Genomic DNA, 21,500 nt, shown 5'->3' on the forward strand with positions numbered 1-21,500 from the left:
GTGCAAGTGTGGTATTCTGTCTCTTGAGGGACTTCACCACGACCTCCGAAGTATGCACTCTTTATCTTTCGCTACTGAAAAAACTTATATAAGTGCTCTTTACATGAAGAAAATGATTACTTAAAGATTTTCGTCATTTCATTTTCACAAACATATAACTTTAAAAAACGATCATATTTGCAGAAATAATTATTTTCAGCATTTCTTTTATCTGGACCAAATCTGCAGATTACATCTTGTGATACGCATAAATACTGTTACGAGTAAAGAGTGCAACGAAAAAGTGATGGACCCCGGGCTTGAACCGAGATCCTCTGGCTTGCAAGGCAGACGTTTTGTCGTCGTGCCACGGCCACCATTACATTGCACTCTTCTACTCGTCTTTTTATAGTGATTAGAAACCCGTGCCGTGTGTACACACGTGACACGTCTACGGCCCAAAGTCATCGACGCCCTCTTCGATCGCAATTACCGCACAGATGAGAGGTCGTTACGCGTGTTCCATTGTGTGAACTCAGAGGCTTTGGGCTGTGGGTTATTCATTTTTATTACACCAATATATATGATAAGGCCGGCAACTGATTTTTCGTAGTTCATCCCACTGCTGTCACCAGAAAATGTTACGAGTAAAGAGCGTAACGAAAAAGTGACGGACCCCGAGCTTGAACCGAGATCCTCTGGCTAGGCAGACGTTTTGTCGTCGTGCCACAGCCGCCACCGTATTGCACTCTTCTACTCGTCTTCTTATAGTAATTAGAAACATGTGACGTGTGTACACACGTGATAATACATACAGCATTCGTCATTTCATGTTCATAAACTAATAACTTTAAAAAAACAATTATATCAGTAGAAATTATTATTTGCAGGATCCTTTTTATCTGGACTGAATCTACAGATTACATCTTTTGATATGCATAAATACGTACAGCATTCCTTATTTTATATTTAAAAACACAAAGCTTTAAAATAAAGATCACATCTGCACAAATAAATATTTGCGCCTTTTTAGCATCCCTTGCATCTTGACCCAATCTTAAGATCACCTCTGATAATGTATGTAAAACACACACACACACTCACACACACACACACACACACACATATATATATATATATATATATATATATGACATCAAATATACATATGATTCATAAAATAATTCAGATTAAAAATACGAGTAGACCTATTTGCCATCTTTTTCTGAGAAGATTATTTTTTACAGCATCGGACATATCTGGACCAATCTTACAATGTTGTATGTAGGGGTGTGCGAGTACCCGAAAAAGTCGAGTCGGGTCAAGTCGAGTTTTTTTTCGAGTTCGAGTCGAGTACTGGAAAAATTGAGTACCCGAACTTATCGAGCTACTCGGATTTTTCGATTCACTCGAGTTTTCCGAGTTACTCGAAAAACTCGAGTAGATCGAAATTTTCGAGTTACTCGAAATTATCGAGCCTTGAATAATTGGATATTTCGATGTTATATTATTAAATATAGTAAAATTATAACTTTTTAATATTATGAGGCATATGATTCAATAAATGTGAATTTTGAGTAGCTTACAACAATTTGCTATCACTCGGCAATTTGGTCAAAATTTGAACGTGTAAATTTCTTTATTGCTTAGTTTATATATACGAACGAAAAGCAATTCGCCTGTACAAGCTTTATGAGCTTTATAAGCTCTCACTCACATTGCTTCCTGATTTACTGAGGCTGTCTTAAAGCCATGCGTAAATATAATTATAAAGTTTCGAGTGGTTTGATAAATATATGTAAAAAATAATCTCGAGTAGTGCGAGAAACTCGAGTAACTCTAAAGATTCGAGTAACCCGAAAAATTCGAGTAGCTCGGAAAATTCGAGTAGTTCGAAAAATTCTAGTAGTTCGAAATATTCGAGTAACTTGACTCGACCCAGTACTCGACTCGAGCTCGTCGAGTCGAGTTTTTCGATCGAGTAACTCGACTTTTCAAGTACTCGCACACCCCTAGTTGTATGGTATATGTATACATATACATTAGTAATTAATTACTAAAAAAATGGCATAAATATATAGAATTTTATATCTGTCTGTAAATATTGCTGATTTATGTTTCATGACCCGAACACTTTTTGTATACCATTTTTTATTAAAAAGATAACTAAATCCAATTTCTCAATCATTTTTTTGCGATAGTATACTATATTCATGTTATTGCCACATATCTATCATGAAATAATTGTCATTCCAGAATGATTTACTAGTTCTGGTAAATTTTCACAAAATTGCTTATTTTATTGTTTTAATATAGTGTAGAAGATATCCATACCGCAAAAGTAAGTCAAAGTATTAAAAAAAGGGAGTGCTAGAATTTCGTGTAGAAACCTATTCTAAAGATGCTGAAAAGCGACTTATCCTTTGATCACTTAAATAGCGATTACTCCTTTCCATGAGGCAATATCCTAACGAAAACCATATAACTCGGGAAATTCAGTTAGTTAACTATAAAATTATATCTGAATAAATAGAGATAGATAAAATATAAAATTTGCAAACAAAACTGTAGTAAGATTGGAAAATCAATCACTAAAATAGATCGCGAGTTCGAAGAAAGATTGGGTGAGAGACCTGCTTGCGCTCATCAGCGATCGCGCTCACCTAAAGTTGCAGTGTCAGCAAGGCGATTGAACGAAGCGCTTCGAATCGGTAGCGCTTGTGTCACTAAAAAAACCAGGTCGATCGAGAATATTCGGAACATACGTGAAGAAATTAATTTGACGCATGTCCAATCTGCCGTGTAATTAGTGGTTCATTAATCGATATAAAAGCGCGTTATTTTTTTCAATGAAAGATAATATTAGTGTAGTAAGTACGGTAAAAAAGAATCATAAAAGAGGCGGTAAAAAGATATTTTTACGGAAACTATTAAATAAAAAATCTAAATTAATAAAAGAATTGAGACAATTAAATAAAAAAAAATTGAGTTTTTCGATCGCAAGAAGTTAGGCAGCCAAAAATAGTAAACAAACAAGTAGAACAATCAGAGTTTCAAATAGAAATCGGCAACAAATTTGAGGAGTTGTTTAATTTCGCTATGACTGAATTGACTAAAAATAAATAAATTTTAAATCATAGAATTATGCATGATCCTAAAAACGTTTAAAGAATACTTATATCGCAGAGTCGACTAAAATTTCGGTGTTACGTGTATAGCCGCGGTAATCGAACTGAGTGAAATTTGTATAGTTTGCAAAAACGTGGAGTAGATCAAGCAGTGAAATATAAGTAAAACAGTAAAATTTCGTTTGAATTGTTTGTATGCGATTTGGAAATCTAAAATTCGGGCTGAATAAGATTTTGTAATAAATAAAAAGGTAACAAAAATGAGATTATTAAATAAGTAATTATAAGAAAGAAATAAATAAAAACAATACACAGAGGCCAAGATTAACAAGAAACGCTGTTCGTAAAAATCCAGCATTAATAAAGGACATAGTAATCCCTAATAACCAAAACCCATTCACAAAAAGTAAGAAAGTAATACCATCGCCGCCGACAAACAGTGGATGGATAAAAGATAGTTAGCAAGTACTATTATCTGATATAAATAATAAAAAGCTAGAAGATAGCCAACAAATAATAACACCCGATACAGATCAACAAAGTAAACAGAATCTAGAAATTTAAGAAATTTTGAAAGAAAATAAGGACTTAAATCAGGAAGATACAACATCAGGGCGAACCCGACAAACAGTGGATGGATAAAAGATAGTCAGCAAGTACTATTATCTGATATAAATAATAAAAAGCTAGAAGATAGCCAACAAATAATAACACCCGATACAGATCAACAAAGTAAACAGAATCTAAAAATTTAAGAAATTTTGAAAGAAAATAAGGACTTAAATCAGGAAGATACAACATCAGGGCGAACTACGGGAACAATTAAAAAGAAAATCAAGCAGCTTAATAAAAACCATCTAAGCCTAAATATACCGCCAACACCTGCAAAATAAAAAGAATTCGAGACAGTAGAAAAACCAGATCATTCAATATTTTCACCTATAACACTAGCTACAGCGATTCCAATAGGTCTAGGCAGAACAGTCAATAACACCAAATTTCTACAACAAGTTGAGGAGACATCGTTAATAGATATATAGAAGGTATATAGTGTAGAAGATATAGCAGTGTAGCTTAATTGGAAACCTAAGTAATTCAAAGTTTAATTTTACTTTTGATTTCGAGAATCTTCTTGACGTCAATCGTACCAAAGATATCAACATAGCGGAGAATCCGTTACGCTTATCGTTAAAATATGTAGCTAATTTGGTACCAGAATTTGATGGAAAAAATATTTCGGTAAATGAATACATCGAAAAATTGAAACATGCCAAAATTATGTTATCACAAGCAGATCAAGCTAATTTAATTCCAATTTTAAAAATTAAATTAAAAGGGTAAACTTACAAGGCAATGTTGAATGCAACAATAAATATTATTGAAGATTTCATAAAAGCAATACGACAAATATACCAATATACTGAGAATAACCGGGATTTCGATAATCGGCGAAATGACAGAGGATTTGACAATAGGCGCAACGACGGTAGAGGCAACAATAATAACAATCGTTACAACGATCAGAATAACAGCAATTATAATAATGATCGTAATAGACAAGAGAACGAAAATGCTAGAAATCAGTCCAGAGATTCTTTAATTACCAGGATGCTCGTTACCAGTCGGAAGTATCGGGCAATCAATAGACAACAATCCACCGAATTCGAAACCGGCGCCAACGCAAGAAATGAAAGTAGAGGGGCAAATCAGTAAGAAGCAGGGGAAAATCGAAAATTCAAAAAAGCAAATAAAGGAGATAGCCATGCAGTTTAATAAGTTAAAAGAATACTCGAAACGGGAGAAAGAAGCCAATGTTCAGTAGAAAATTAATAATAGGAAGTACTTAATAAGATTTGACACAGCGGGACGTAAACCCCCGATCGTAAAGCTTATGAGCGAAAAGTTAGAGGGAAGGAATGCACGTTCCTATGAAGATAGAGAGAAACCACATATCTTCGGGCTACCCAGGAAGAAACTTAAAGCAACAACACTAGTGCCGCACAAGATACCTACTACTACAAATGTCCTAGTACGATTAAAAAGATACAGACCAGGTCATGAAGAGAAAGAGGAGTTGGGGCGCCAGATAAAGCAGATGCTGAAGGACGACATAATCAGACCAACAGATTTACCCTACAGGTCTCCTACATACGTGATACCCAAAAAGCCCGCAGCGGACGGTACGAAAAGATGGCGATTAGTAACAGACTTTAGAAAACTGAACAAAGTAACGGTGGGAAATAGCTACCCGATACCCGATAGAGCGGACATTATTGACAGCGTCGCCTCAGCTAGGTACATAACCGCCATAGACTTGAAAACCGGATTGTACCAGATACCAATGGACCCCGCAGACGCCCACAAACAGCCTTTACTGTACCGTTTGGCCATTACTGCTATCAACGTTGAGGCTCAAAGGCGCTCCTTCGACATGTAATTCCCTGAAGAGACAGAACTGTACGTCTATTCAGATGATATAATTGTTTTTGCTAGGGATCTTGAAGAGCACGGTAAGAAGTTCCGACGCTTGATGAAGAGACTAGACTATGTATGATACATTTAATTTGTCTTTCTTTACGTTATCAAATAATTTTGAGGATACCATTAATTTCGATACATTTGATACAATTCCTAATGAAAGAAATATTATTCATTTAAAAAATGTTATCCAATCCTATTTGAATTTTGATAACGTTAATTTTGAACGTCTTGAAACTTTATACACCAAAAGACTTATAAAAGAACAGCAAGCATTATTTAAGGAGGGTCCGGAGATATAGCAAAGTAATGAGAATCTCTCCAAATGAGTATATATCTTTTACTTTATGCATCACACACGACCTGTGAAAATTTCAGATCGATTGATCGATCCGTTACCGAGATATTAACAAAAACATTAACATTGGAAACGCTCTCCTCTTATGGGATGACAGCGAAATTTGAGATTCAGATTGTTTTTTTATCTGCTTAAAATAATGGGTCAGTGAAAAAAAAATATACTTTTAGCAAGAGAATGGCATGCTGAATCGATAAGTACCCTTAAAAATTCAGTTTACCGGCTATTTCAATGAGAAAAAGACCAAACGTAAATGGAGCCAAAAAATAGAGTGCCACAATGGCTAGACTAAGAGCCTACTGCATGCGAGTGAAGCGACCTAACCTCGCGATCGCGTGCACTTAATTCTCAACTTTAAATGTTTATAACTTTTGCTCTATTGCATGTAGAGGCTTCAAACATTCCAGATACCTTTACCACTATATGTCGTTTAATGCAATAGACAATTAATTAACAATTTCGAAAATTTGTAACAGACTTTTGTTGATTGAACGGAAAAAATCTAACATATTAAAAGTTCACTTCTGATTTTGTATTTTTTATTCGTTTAGACTACGGCTGGTGCGAATTGTGATCACATAATATGAAACTACGTATATTCACGGTTATTATACTTTTTTTGTCATTTAGTTAAGGCTAGCTCAAGTAATGACGAGTCGAACACAAAGTAATTTTTTTTTGTGCGCTCGCACGCGTGAATAAATGTTTTTAGCCAAAGTTAGTACATTGACCATTTGCGTCCACAGCACACGCACAATAGTCAAAACTGAAGATTTCACTGCGACCTCCACCCCACTTTTACCTCTCCGGATCCACCTTAATCTTTTCAAAAATTTCAATAAAAAGAGAAAATTTATAAAGGATACATGATTAAAATAATTAAACATTAAATAATTCAAATTTGATTATAGATACAAACAAAATTGATCAAAATCCTAATATAAAATTCGAAAAATTGACAACAGAAGAAACCAGTAAAGCAAAATTAAATCAATTTTAATTAAAATATCATAGTAATTATGACGAAATTGAAAGAAATATTTTGAAGCCTAAAATGAATAATAATGAAAAAGATAACAAAACAAATATTAAAATATCAAAATTTCAGATAAAGAATCCACAAGTAGAGTTGAATTTGCTGAAAATAATAAACGAAATTTAGAACAAAATAATATTGATTTAATTATTATTTTTAATTTAAAAAACAATATTTCACACAATGTGATGTAACTGAAAGTTGCGAAAAATTGAGACTCTATATCCAATAGTGAAAATTGAGAAATTACCAAAATCTTTGATTAATCAAACATGAAAAACTATATTAGCATGTAATAAAGACAATATATCAAGAACAAAAAATAGATATTCTTATACGAAATTATGCTTTGAAAAAATATGAATAAAATTAATAAGAAACGAAATCAAAGAAGATTAATAAAACAGTTAAATCTAAGTGTTGCTGAGAATAACAAAATTAATGCAAAATTGAATTTGACATGAAAATTAAATTTTAATAAGAAAACTATTGACGAAAAAATTAAATTTAACTGTTGTTGCAAAGGAAAAATAAAATTATTGTAAGATCTATTATATCCTGATAGATTAAAATAATTAATAACGTGAAATACAAATGAGAGTAAACTTTTTAAAAAATATATTGCTATATAATAACGTTTTAGAATTTGCTAGTTTTTGTGCAAAATTTGATAAATTATTTGGAAAGTGGCCTTAAATAATTAGAATATGTAATTAAATATATCATAATATTTATGCGTTACATCCAAATAATAACTAAGGTAGAAAATACGGTCAACTTTATATTGTAGATAATGGGATTACTTCACTATCTAGAAAAGAAAACAACATACAAATAAATGTCTATGAAAAATCTAATAAGATGACGTACGAAAAAGAAAATTAACAATCAAAACGATCAAATGAAATTAATTGCATGACTAAAGATGTAAAAATATATTTTACAAGAATCAATAATCATGATAAACATCGATATAACAAAGCTACATGTAATGTAATGAAGTAGCCGTAGTATTTGTAGTTATAAATAATTTTAATGAAAAAAATATTAATGAAAAAGTTATGTTAGCACGAAAAAATGCAGATGTACTTAGTATTAACAATGAATTTGATCAAAAATGGAAGGTAAAGTAAAAGAATATATTAGTATTGATTCCGCAGAAGATGATAACAATCAAAATTCAAAAGCCTCTTGACCAGTACAATTTTCAAATTCCTTAACACCACACAAACTGAAATTAAGAGATGGAGCAATTATAATCGTGTTCCGTTACAAAGACCATCATTCAAATTAATATTACGTAATAAAATAATAAGTTAATAAAATGTTAGTATATACTATTTGTATAGAAATATTAAGTGGAAGTAAAATTGAAAATAAAGTATTTTAACCGCGTATTGAATTATCTCTAGCTAAAGAAGATATTCCTTTTAATATGAAAAGACGCCATTCCCAGTTAGATAAGGTTTTGCAATGACAATAAATAAATTTCAAGGACAAATATTTAAAAATGTTGCAATACATCTTTCATCTCCATTTTTTAGTCATGGTCAATTATATGTGGCCCTTCAAAAAGTAACATCAAAAGCTAATTTAAACATTTTTCTAACAATGTAACAATCAACAGTAAAAAATGAAAAAGATAAAATTGTATGCACAAATTATATACTAAAAACGTTGTATTTAATGAAATATTATAATTCTATATAAAACGTTTAAAGTAAGTTTTCAGAATTATTATTTAATCATAACATTATTTTAAAATTAATGGTATGGCATTAGCTACCAGCTTTAAAAATAATACACGCTATAGATTTCAATACAGGCTGCAATACAATTTGCGCTGTGGAATTAGAAAGCAACTGCAAAATAAAATGCAATATAAATTTTAATACTGGCTGGGAGAGCGCTCGGATGGAAAAGCAAACAATGACAACGATGTACCCCTTGTACGACTTGTGTCCACGGCCATTGGTTGTACGAACCTGAATGGGAAATCTGAAATAGAAAACGGCCGACTAACACGCACTTGATCGCCTGGAAGATCTCTCATTAACTGCTGGGCTGATTAAGGTTTGACCCACTGACACGTTACACACTTGTGAATCATGGATTTCACTAGCTGCTTCCTGCCCACAATCCAGGCCTGCTGCATCAGAACGCTGGAAGTCAAAGTAGACCCACCGTGCAAACAAAGTTGATGAGCAGAATATACGAACAAATGACTAAGAGCGGAATACTGCGACAAAATCGGTGGATGTTTGCGATCAAAGAACAGGCTGGAGTGAGACAGTCGACCTCCTACTCTTAATGTATTATCCTTGCCAATAAAAGGATTCAACTTACTGAGTCGATTGCCCTTTGACAATCTCCCTCCAGCCTTCAACGCTTCGATCTCGACTGCAAAACTGCTCGCCTGCGATAAACGAATGACAACGCTGCGAGCTTCCGCTAACTCTGACAGCGTGAGAAATTCAGCAAGCGGTTCTTGAGCCCCTTTCCGCCTACGATAATTAAGAATAGATCGCCAAGCAAACGCAACGACCCGAATTAAGCGAGACAACGAAGAAAATCTGGTTAACAGCTCCGGTTTCGACGGCACCTTCTTCGTATGGAGAGCTCGCCGAGTCTCTGCTGCCTGTGGCCATTCGTCCGGAGCTTGTGAAGGCCAGCTAGGTCTATGCCACCACAGACTAGTCCCTGCTAAGTTCGCTGATCCATCGGATTCTCCTTAGTAGGTATGTGCGTCTTTCAAAGACAAGAATACTTTCGGAGCCATGTGAGAACAATCTGACTGAATTCTTAGTTAAAAATACTGATCATCTTTACTAGAGAAACCTTCGTCTTGGCAGCTAGAAGAGATACACTGAATGTGCCGTCTCCCTTGTCGACTCGCAGATATACAGCAGCAGCATAAGCTCGAGAAGATGCGTCCGAGAAACCATGTAACTGGTATGAAAAAGTAGAATTCACACCTAATCACCTATCGATCGACAAAGACGGCAGCTCAGACAGCGACTTATAATAAGCATACCATCGCTCGCGAAACTCTTCAGGCAAATGCGTGTCCCAATTGTACTTCTGAATCCATAAATCCTGCATATGATTTTCGCAGTTACTGTAACTGGCGAAAGCCACCTGAGTGGATCGAACAAGCGAGCGATATTGAAGAGAATGGAACGCTTAGTTAATGCCTCTGACAGCTTGGTGATATCTGAAACGGAGAATCGAAACTGATCCTGAGCAGGATTCCAGTGAACGCCGAGAGTTTTGACCGATCTCCTCTGCCGGGCCCTGTCAAACAGTTAAAACAACGCTGCAAGTGCTTCACAGTAGACAACCGCTCATGTGGATTTTTGTCCTTCAGCTTGAAGCATTTCGAGAAAGGATGCGTGCAGTTACAAAGAGCGCAATTAGAATTTTCAGACGAACGAGAAGAACTAGCGTGGAAAACCTTCCGAGCCTGAGGTCTTGATGTTGACGTAGAGGCTGGTCTCTTATCCGCCTTGCGCTCCGAATTCAGTATCTTAAGAGCTTGCGCTCTTCTCTCAAGAATCTTGAGCAAATTCAAAAACGTGCTGTTGATGTCACGTTCCGGCTCGTCCTCCTCCGGCACGAACTCCTGGTCCTTCTCACTCAGCTCAGCTTCACACAGCTTCCGTGACTCCGGATCCAAGCGATCGGACAGCAAAAAAAACAAGCTATATATCCCAATCTTCAACTGGAAGTTTCAAATTCGTCAATACTCGAACGATACGTTTGGCCTCATCTACAAACGCACGCATTTCAGCAGCCGATTCCTGCCTCATCTGCTTAATTTCTAAAAATGAAGTCAACAGTTCGTTGATCATCAACGTAGGATTACTATAACGATGCTGAAGTGCCTGCCAAGTGCCCGCATAGTTCGCATTGGTTGTCATCATGTCCTTGATCAGCTCTGTAGCCGCATCAGTCAAGCATAACTTGATACTGCAGCTTCGTGACGTCAGAAATTCCACAACGACTATGCATCAGAGAAGTGAAAAGATCGCTAATACTAACCCAATCCTCGTCTTTACCTGAGAACTTGAGTAAATTAATTTTCGGAAGCCTAAGGGGATGTCGTCCCAAAAAACAAGTCTACCAACGGATCATTTGTCAACAGATAGAATAAAGTGTACAATTCTTAAAAAGAAGATAAAAAAATATATCAACTCTATTGATTACCCGATTGCACCTGTATTACCGACGTGGGACGAAACAAGCGCACGTAAACAAATACACGATCTACAAACAAACAAACTACTATACCACAGATCGATAATGGCAGGAAAAAAAGAGGGAAATCTACGTTTTGATACGCAGCAAGAAAACAACAGTCAGCACATTATTCCAAAGAACACAGCAAATTCATCAGTTGAATAATGGAAGCACAAATAAATTTAATCGACGAAATACAAAATAGCCTAAATGAACAAGAGCGAACATATATGGATATTGAGTCTTTCAATAAGGAAAGGACTAGTAGTAATGATCTAATTTTGTATTTAAACATTAGAAGCCTAAATGCCAATTTCGATAAATTACAAATCTTTCTTAAAAGTCTAAAAATAAAACCTTACGTTATTGTATGTACAGAGGTATGGAAACTAACACACTATCAGTATTATAGAATAAAAGATTACGAACTTTATTATAATCACGGAGACATCAACAAAAATGATGGTGTTGTGGTCTATGTAAATAAAAATGTTAAACATACTAACGAAATGATAGCTATAGGTAAGCTTAAAATATTAAACACTACTATCCCTCTAAATAATAATAAACTACTTGAGATCTCATCCTTATATAGATCACACGGACTGAGTAGCATAGAATTTAATCAGAACCTAAAAACTTATCTAGAACATAAAAAAAAAGCAAAAAACCATATTATAATTGGTGATTTTAACATAAATATTCAAGACTATAATCATGTAAGCATGGAATTCATGAACAACCTTCAGGAAAAAGGTTTCCTCCCAGGTTTTACTAACACCACCAGACCTACAAACATAACTACAAATGAAGGAACTTGCATTGATAATATCTTTGTCAAAACTGATTTTCTACGTACAAAATCACTAACTCTCATGACGCCCATTACCGATCACTACCCACTTTTCCTAGAATTAAAAAATGGAGTATTAAAACAGAATAAAAAAGAGTCAGAAGGAGATATATACTATTACAACTATAAAAAACTATATAACACTGCTAGGCAAATAAATTGGTCAAAATTTAAGAATACAAATGATCCAAATGCGAATATAAACGAAATGATAAAAGAAATCCAATGTTGCGTGGAGAGTTCGAAATATAAAAAACCAAATCTGCGGAAATCCAAACAAACCCCCAGGAAAGACTGGATAACAAAAGCGATTCTAAATTCCTGTAATACAAAAGAATTACTTTACAACAAACTCAAACAAAATCCGAATAATGAAGAACTAAAAGCAAACTATAAACATTTCGTTAAAACTCTAGATAAAGTTATTAAAGAAGCGAAAATCGAACATGAAAAAAAAACATTTGAGAAAAATAGTGATGATCCCAGAAAACTCTGGGCCTGCATTAATAGCAAGATAAGCAAAAATAAAAATAAAACAGATACTACTATCAGTCAACTAAAAACTGAAAACAATACTACAATAACCGACAAGAACGAAATTGCCAACAATATGAACCAATTTTACTGCAAACTTGGAGAAACATTGAGCAATAAAATAACTACACCAAGAAATAAAAAACTAGAATTACCTAAAAGCAATCCAAAAACAATCTACATCAAGCCAACCAGCGAAATTGAAGTTATAAAAATAATAGACTACATGAAACTTAAAAAAGGTGGTATTGATAAAATAAGTGCAAAGGCACTGAAAACTATAGCTACTATTATTGCAGATCCCCTTGCCCACGTAATCAATCAATGTATCGAAATGGCAATCTGGCCTGATATATTGAAGGCAGCTGAAGTGATACCAATATACAAAGCTGGAAAAAAAAACGAAATGGGAAACTATAGGCCTATATCACTAATATCAAACATTGCTAAAATCTTGGAAAAAATTATACATAATAGAATAATAGAATTTATATGTCAAAGTAAAATATTAAGTAAAAATCAATATGGATTTAGAAAAAACATTGGAACCAAGGATGCATTAAACACGATCTCAAAAATAATATATGAAAACCTGGATCAAAGTACACCGATAGCTATTACATTTCTAGATCTAGCAAAGGCATTTGACACTGTCAATCATATACTACTTCTAGACAAGCTTTATGCATATGGTATAAGAGGCAAGGGGCACCAACTTATTACAAGTTACCTAAACAATAGGAAGCAAAAAGTAAGAATAGGTTCGCATACAAGCGAATTCAAAAATGTAAATACCGGCGTCCCCCAAGGTCCGATACTTGGCCCTTTGCTATTTATACTTTACGTAAATGACTTGCTAATAAATATGCCAGAAAACTCCATAATTTCTTATGCAGATGACACTGCAGTAATAACTACTGGGAAAACTTGGTCCGAGGTTGAAGTAAAAATGAACAAACATCTCGACGATATCTCTACATGGCTCAGGCTAAATAAATTGACACTTCAAAAAACAGTATACATGACTTTTGGAAATTACTGCGTTAGTGTGCCGAAAAAAATTGAATTTAAAATTAACCTAGGCTTAATTTTTGACACGAACATGAGATGGGATAAACATATTGAATACCTTATAAACAAGACAAGATACCTTGTTTTTATCTTCAGTAAAATCTCCAAATTCATGGACACAACTACTCTATGAATAATTTACTACGCATTCTTTCATAGCCTGATTAACTATGGAATAGTTGCGTGGGGTGGTGCGTATCAAAATAACCTACAACTGTTTCAAGCGGTCCAAAAAAGAATCATAAGAATTATAAACAAAAATACCTTTCAAAGTGTTAACCCACTTAACCTTCAACAATTCTTCGCCTACGAAAGCCTACAGTACCACTACAATAGCCTCAAAGATCAGTATACAAAATCATCAAGCATAACAAGGAAAAAGCTAATAATCCTACCGAAGTATGCTAAAACTATTAGTACAAAAACCAGCTACATTAAAGCTATCAACATCTAAAATAATCTACTAAATAATCTCAAAATCATAGATTTACGGAAAAAATCAAACATCAAGAAAATACAAGATTGGTTGAGAAATAATGAGTGAGATAAGTACCCCCACTACAATTGACGGCAAGCAACTTAAATCATGGTTCTTAGAGATGTCCAATCAGGAGCATGGTGAGCAACAGAGAGTAATATCTTCATTAATACAGGATTTAATGCAGCGCAGAAGTGATATGAAAAGTAATAGACAAAAAATTGAAATAAATTCTGTTTACTTAGATATTAGAACTTACATTTGCGCTAAGGGCAAATGTAACTCTCACAAAATACGTAAACATTGACGCATCTCCAACTACAACTATAAAAAAATGATTTTAACTTATCAGAATATTACAGATAGTTTAGACAACATAACGAATGAAATAATAAATACCTGCATGGTCAAAACTACAAAAAATAAAGCAAATATAAAATTCATTAATTTCGTAAAAGCAACTGCAAATGAATGGGATGATAACAAAAACGTAAATACTGAAAAATACAAACCAATAGAAACGGTCTTCTCTATGATAGATGAAATGGCTGAAGAAAATAGCAACAAAACAAGGAGTAGAGAAGCGACGGCCGCACCGAGCCTAAAAATCACAGAATCAGCCAGTCTCAGAATGACGTATGGCGATATCAACTATCTAGGATTCAACAAAGCTTTTTTCTATTTTGATAGAGGAATACGAGGAAAAAAGCTTTTTAAGAACTCAGTGTCCTCACTTAAATTACAATCACCCTACAAAGACATAGTAATCATAGATGATATTGTTTTTACGTCAGACTGTAAATGTGACTCATCTAATCAGCAGACAAATGTTAGTTTGGAACTGGTGAAATTGTGAAAGCTGTGAAAAGTGCCATGATACAAAGTAGAAATTTTAATCTTCAAATGTTTTTACCGTTAAACAACATCAAATTATAACACAAAAATATAGAATCTTAGAATAGTGCAATATAATCTTATTTAATGTGATATTTAATGTCGTCGTAGCATTACTGGTTTAAAAGACAAAAATATAGAATCATTTACGAACACTTTAGAAAATACCAACTAATAACTTATTTTTTTATATACAACTGTTAAATGGATTATATGTCATTGTTAATTTTTTATGTAAATACTAATATTATATACTGTTATCAGAGTTGGGGCGAATAGAGTCCAGGGACTCCTGTAATCCAACCTAGGTTAAGTGTGAATGAAAAGGATGGTATGATCTACGTCTGGAAGTCCGACAAGGATTTATGCTATTCCTACGTATGAATGGAGGCTGGACTGTATGTAGTATGACTGGAGGTTATTGCTGTAAAGCAATAACTAACCAGTATTTATATGTTTTCTCGATATCACTGTTATCCGGACCTGCGAACAGGAAATACTGTTTTCCTCTGCAGGATTTGCGGCGTTATAGTGTGTTATTGTGTGAATAATATCAACTCTGTATCGGATGCAAATGTTTGTAACTCTGGAGTTAAATAAATAAATAAATAAAACAATTTTGCTATTACATAAAACTTTTTGAATAAAGTTTGCAAATGAAAAACCGAGTGTAGCGCCATAGTGTTAAGTTTAATGAATCGCTCTACCGAAAGAAAAATTCGATCGGGCTTTCTGTTTTTCTAGAAGTTTGGAAATACAAAATACCCCGTGGCGGATTTGCGAAGCCTTTGGGACAACAGCCCCTTAACAACCTGAGGATCTAAGCTCGACTCCCCTATACTATCATCAGCGTCAGGCTTGTCAAAGGAAGCCACAGTGTTAAAATCTCGTAAAGAGCCGTTTCGTAAACACCCTGAATTCGCTCGAACCACTGATCCGCAATTTACGCATCTGTCTTAGCATCGTCCCTAACGACTATCTCAGAGTGCGTCTTCCTATTCTCAGCCCAAATCTACTTGACAGCATCAAGTCGCGCCTGGATCATGATTTTGTTAAGCGAATCACGCTGCTTAGCTAGCAAGCGTGTGCGAATACTCTCAATTTCGGCTTCACGTGCCGTCTGCAACGCTGTCAGCTTTTTCAGGGCAGTAAGAGCCATGATGCTCGCAGAGTCTCCCTAAAGCTATCGCAAACTTAAAAAAAGTAAGTATTAGAAGAACTCAGAGTGAGTTCCGACAAGGAAACGGTTTGAGTCAGTGAAGGATTTCGTAAATGAACACTCACGATTTCGCGGTACAACAAAAATGCACTTCCTGTGGCGTAAAAACCCTCACGGATTAGAGGGAAAAGCTGCAGCAAGTGTAAGCTTTATTTAACTAAAGGAAAGGAAATTATACAAGTAAAAGAACAGAAAGTAACTCTAGAAGAAAATAAACTTAGCTAAAAAGACGCACGCGAAGACGCCATGACGCGAGGTACCTTTTACGCACGCAGAGAGCTCTCTTACCGCAATGTCGCAATACGAAAGCTGCCTCTGAAAAAGACGCTGAGCTGGCGTCGCCGCACTCCGCCGCTGCTTTCTTCCTGGTCCTTGAGGTCTGGAAGCCGGGCCTGGGGAACGAGAAGATGGTCCGCAACCACGCACCAAGCGCGCCTCGACGTCTCGAGGAGCCAGACGCTTGGCACAGGGGCAACAAGGTGTTGCCACAACTCGCTCGCCCTGGAAGGAGCAGGGCCGGCGGCGCGCGTCTCGACGCATGCGCGAAATTCAAATACCCAAACTTACATCTATACTACTTAACTGACTAAAAATGAACTGAACAACCATGTTACAGTAAATATAAAGAAAATGTGACTTGGTAGCTTAAAATCCACTTAGTAGAAGCTGAGATACATGCGTATACATACGCACACAAACATACATACATCCATACGGACATTTTCCAAAAACACTATTTTACTTTTCTTTAACGTTAAAAACAAACCTTTAGCGAACCTTAAAAGTGAACCCTCTCAGCTCTTGCCTTCGGCTCGGTCCGCAAACTGCTTGTTTCGCCAAAAAACACTTTTCCTGCACCAAGTATGTAATATATTATTTCAACTTAAAATGCATCAGAACACACTTTCAAAATATTTTCACACAAACTCCAAAAATTCCTATTACAAAGCTTCTTTAGGAAGGAAGGAAAAAGTAATATTTAAATTATTAACATACCCTGCACACGTAAAAGTTTAGTACAAAATAGTATATTGTGTACCAAGGGCCCAAAGTGGGCTTTTTTAGGCCGAGTGTGAAGTTTGTAGTATGAGTGAGGGCAAGTTAGCCCGAGTCGAAGGCGAGGGCGTTCACGAACCGCAGGCAAGTACTGCAATATCCACACAAGGTCAAAAAGTTTGCCTTTGGTGCATACCATAGTTTTTGTAACGCATGTATTGATTTCCGCGTTTTTTGTGCCTATAAGGGGTATTAAGATGACTTTTTTCACACGGTACCTCAAAGTATTCAGTTCTATATATGATGCATATATGTATAAGTCATGTTTTAATCATATTTACGAATTTTTCAAAAAGCGGGCACCTGTTCCCCTATTACACCCCTCCCCCCACTACACCTCGTTTAGAGATAACTACTTCCATAATCGATTTCTGAAAAAAAAGAAAAAAAGTGGGTGAAAATTTGTTTGTTATAATTTTTATTATAAAAATAGAAAAAAATACAGTAAGAGTACATATTTGGTTTTTATTCACAAGATTTTTTAAGCACATTATTCAGTTTATTCTTATGTGGATCATTTAAATAATTGAAACAAATTTCGTGTTCATTATTGATGATTATACTTAAAGTAATTTAAAATCGTTTTAGAGGGCAAACGAACTGAAAATACCTGCTGCTCGGCAAATTAGTTCATCATTGTTTCTTATTTGCTAGTCAAAAAATAGTTGCTTTGGAGTTACTTGACAGACAAAAGTAAAAAAAAAGAAACGTGAAATCGTGCTTGTATCCCAAAATTGTGTATTGTGTACCTAGGGCGACGATATTCAGGCGCACGAGTTGCAAGTGCAGGCGAGCAAGCCTGAGTCTTGAATCTGACTTATAATATTCACCAAGTGCTTATTGTGAATCGAAGACAAAGACCTAAAAGCCTCTATTCTTCTTGGTGCATGCATGCACTTTTTGACCTCGGTGCACTATATACTAGTTTTCCTTATGTCCAAAATCCTACATAATTTATTCGCTTATCTGGCACACAAAAAAAACTTTTTTATGCAAGCACTAAAAGAATAACAAATTATTTTAGTTCAATTTTCATCCTGATAATTTTATTTGACCTCACTTAATTATATCTTTACTCTCAAAAGTTCTGCTACTCTTAATTAACTTTTCTTATGACACGCTAATAAATATAGACATGGCCAATAATATTGTCACTCAATCTCCGTATGTCTTTTCAAAAATTTGTTTACAGCTGTATTTTGGTCCGGTCTCAAGACTCAAGAGATGGTCAAGATGACTTGCTAAACATTATATTCGTATCTTACAAAAGTAACTTTTGATATTTTTGAAAAATATGCGTACACATATAATTTTCAGTTAAAAATATAAAATACGTAGTCTACCTTACGGAGAAGCAGCTATATCTAGAAATTAATATATTAATATATTTATATAGTTGAGACCTTAAGTAAAAACTATAGTACAAATGTAATAAATATAAACACGACTAGTAACATTGTAATATAATTGTATTCTTACATTAGAATTATTAAAAAGCTTTAAAAGAAAATATGGTTACAAAAATCTACACAAATTCTCTAAAACAATTAATAAACTAGTCATTATGTTATTTATAGTATATTATAATACGTGTGACCTAAGTAGTCGATTTTTGCACGGCGTGTATTAGCGCCCGAGCGCAGCGAGGGTGATAACACGCCGTGCACTAATAGGCTGCTTAGTTTACAAATATTGTATACAATTTTATAGCACAGCTGCTTAAATCCGTCAAGTCACGCCTATTCATGATCTAAGCAGTCCATTATTGTACTGTGAGGGTAGTGCACGAGCGTAGCCAGTGCGATATACACGGTGCAATAATGGACTACTTAGGTCACGGATAGGCGTGACTTCAACACGGATTTAAGCCATACTGTGCTATGAAAGTATATAAAACTGTATTATTTTATAACTGAACCTACAAAAAAGCTACGAATTTTCAATACAACTATTCCAACTGAAAATTGTTAATAAGGTTATACAAGATCAGTTTATTTAAGTATACACACACGCACACACAAACACATACGCACATATATATATATATATATATATATATATATATATATATATATATATATATATATATATATATATATATATATATATAATTTTTTTAACGTGTGCAATGTGCATAAAAAAACCTTTGCCATGTATTAGAAAGATATAAAATGTGCGCGTTCCTTAAAGGGAAAGAAAATAGTGCGTTGTGCAAGAAAAAGAGAAAATAAGCTATTTTTGGCAAGGGTGTTCTTTATCCAAGTCTGAAAAAGCTTTTCTCTATACAACGTATTTGTTCTAATGAGGGCATAAAAGGATCTTTTTTATACATGGACGTTTTAAATATCTTTTAGCATACGCTGAAAATTGTTAAAAACGATTAAAATATAATTTTATTATGCTAAGTCCCCAGTTTCGTATTAGTTTCCCGTGCGCGAGAAAGCACCTACTCACGGACGAGTTAAAAGAAACACGGTGTATAAGAATAATAGAAGTGGTTTCTTCAGACTCAGATGATTATTTGAGTACTCGTGCGTCTTAGCGCCTTTAGTATTCTCGATTTTTATCTGTGCTCAATCACCCCCCCCCCCCCCACCCCCAGAATAATCAAATTTTCCCTTATAGTTCACAATGAACTATTATTTTCGGGTTAGATACTTTTCAACAATAAGGGCATGAAAGGATATTTTATATATGTATGCTGGGCAGGTGATCGTGCATTTCTAGTCAAGAACGCGCGTGAAAATTATTCTATTAATTTTATCTTCATTGGCAAGAGACTCCAACTTTTAGATTAGAAATCAGATTTAAACTTAATTACAACCTAAATTACAAAATATGAAGCAGGGAAAAAACAAGCAGTTTTTCCTTGCTTGAGTTCAAACTTTTTCATGCATGCTTGAAATATACGATTGTCTACGTTGCTTTAGGATATAAGAAAAGATCCATTTTATGCGGGTGTTGAAAAAAATAATTTAGAACAATAATTATGTTATTAGCTTTGTAAAACTAATTTTAACTGCAATCCAAGGCTCAGAGATTAATTTAATACATTTATTCGCATACTAGTATTTATATTTGTTGATCTTGTATAACTATATTAAAATTGCATTTAACGATTTATTTAACACTCTGTTTGATTAACTACTGAATTACTAAACTACTAAACGCAATTGTTTTACGAAGACGGATGCCTACGGGTGTGTAGAAAATGAAGGACCGCAGAATAAAGTAAAGAACGAGAATCAGTAGCAAAAATGATGAAAATTCCTACGCGATCGAGAAGGCCACTTTTTAAATATTCAAAATTGTAAAAATTCGTTGCGGTAAAATAAATTTCATACAATTTATGTAAAGTTAGACCATTTGCTGCTATAGACATCCTCCTTTGTTTTAACTTTTTTAATTTTACAATGAAATAATAAATTAAAACCCTTACATTAAATATGAATACCATTTTTCTTTCTATTAATTAATCTAAAATTTAAAGGTATTTCACAACTGTAAATAACAGAGCTTCACAGAAATTTAAGGCTTAATCTGATAAGAAGTCTAATCTACTTTAAAGAATAAAGAATAACGATATCACAAAATCGTCCATTCCTGTTAACGATGAATTAGTTTCTAATCCAATCAGTTTAGTTTAAAAATATACTTTTCTAATTTTTCGAATGCAAATAATTCCTTGCAATGAAGTTCTAGTTCAGAAAATAGTCTCTATTTTAAAATCATTTTTAAAGCATAAATGTATCTTGAAAATCAAGTCTTGTATATTAAAAAAAAAAAAATTAAGTCCAACTGGTATTGCTATTTTCACTGTTGTCATCTTCAGCTGAGAAATTATCATTATCTTCATCTTCACCAATAACAGATTCTTTTATCGTGAAAACCAATCGTCTTTTTTTGTTTTCTAATGCAAATTGCTCTTCAACTGATCTTTCTTTGCGAAATTCGTATACTAAAGGATAAATATGTTCAATTGCGGCTTGAACTGCATTGATACTGGGTGCTAAAAACATTTTGTAATTAATTGAGATAAATCAAAACATAACTTTTTTTTTGTACCTGTGACTGTGATGCTGCCAGTAGAAAATATCCTTAAAGTAGCTTTCATGTTTTTCAATTTATAAATTACTCCAGGTTGAATTTCTGGTTCATACCTGTAATAAAATATGAA

At 34.2% G+C, this 21,500-nt stretch overlaps 2 protein-coding genes across 4 annotated transcripts in view; one reads left to right on the forward strand and one right to left on the reverse strand.

Moving 5' to 3' along the window:
- Positions 1–21,500, forward strand: part of LOC100678236 (ankyrin repeat and zinc finger domain-containing protein 1) — a 183,980-nt gene that overhangs the window by 156,344 nt on the left and 6,136 nt on the right. The gene's annotated exons all lie outside the window — the stretch shown is intronic.
- Positions 20,769–21,500, reverse strand: part of LOC100115891 (TATA box-binding protein-like protein 1) — a 101,307-nt gene continuing 100,575 nt past the window's right edge. For all 3 annotated transcript variants that reach the window (XM_031925277.2, XM_031925278.2, XM_031925279.2), the window contains 2 exons: positions 21,389–21,483; positions 20,769–21,332 (listed from right to left, as the gene is read on the reverse strand). In XM_031925277.2, the coding sequence (XP_031781137.1) occupies positions 21,112–21,332; positions 21,389–21,483 (316 nt within the window). In that variant the 3' untranslated portion in view covers positions 20,769–21,111. The remainder of the gene's footprint in view (positions 21,333–21,388; positions 21,484–21,500) is intronic.

This window comes from Nasonia vitripennis, assembly GCF_009193385.2.
Source record: "Nasonia vitripennis strain AsymCx chromosome 2 unlocalized genomic scaffold, Nvit_psr_1.1 chr2_random0008, whole genome shotgun sequence".
NCBI classification, from domain to species: Eukaryota; Metazoa; Arthropoda; class Insecta; order Hymenoptera; family Pteromalidae; genus Nasonia; species Nasonia vitripennis.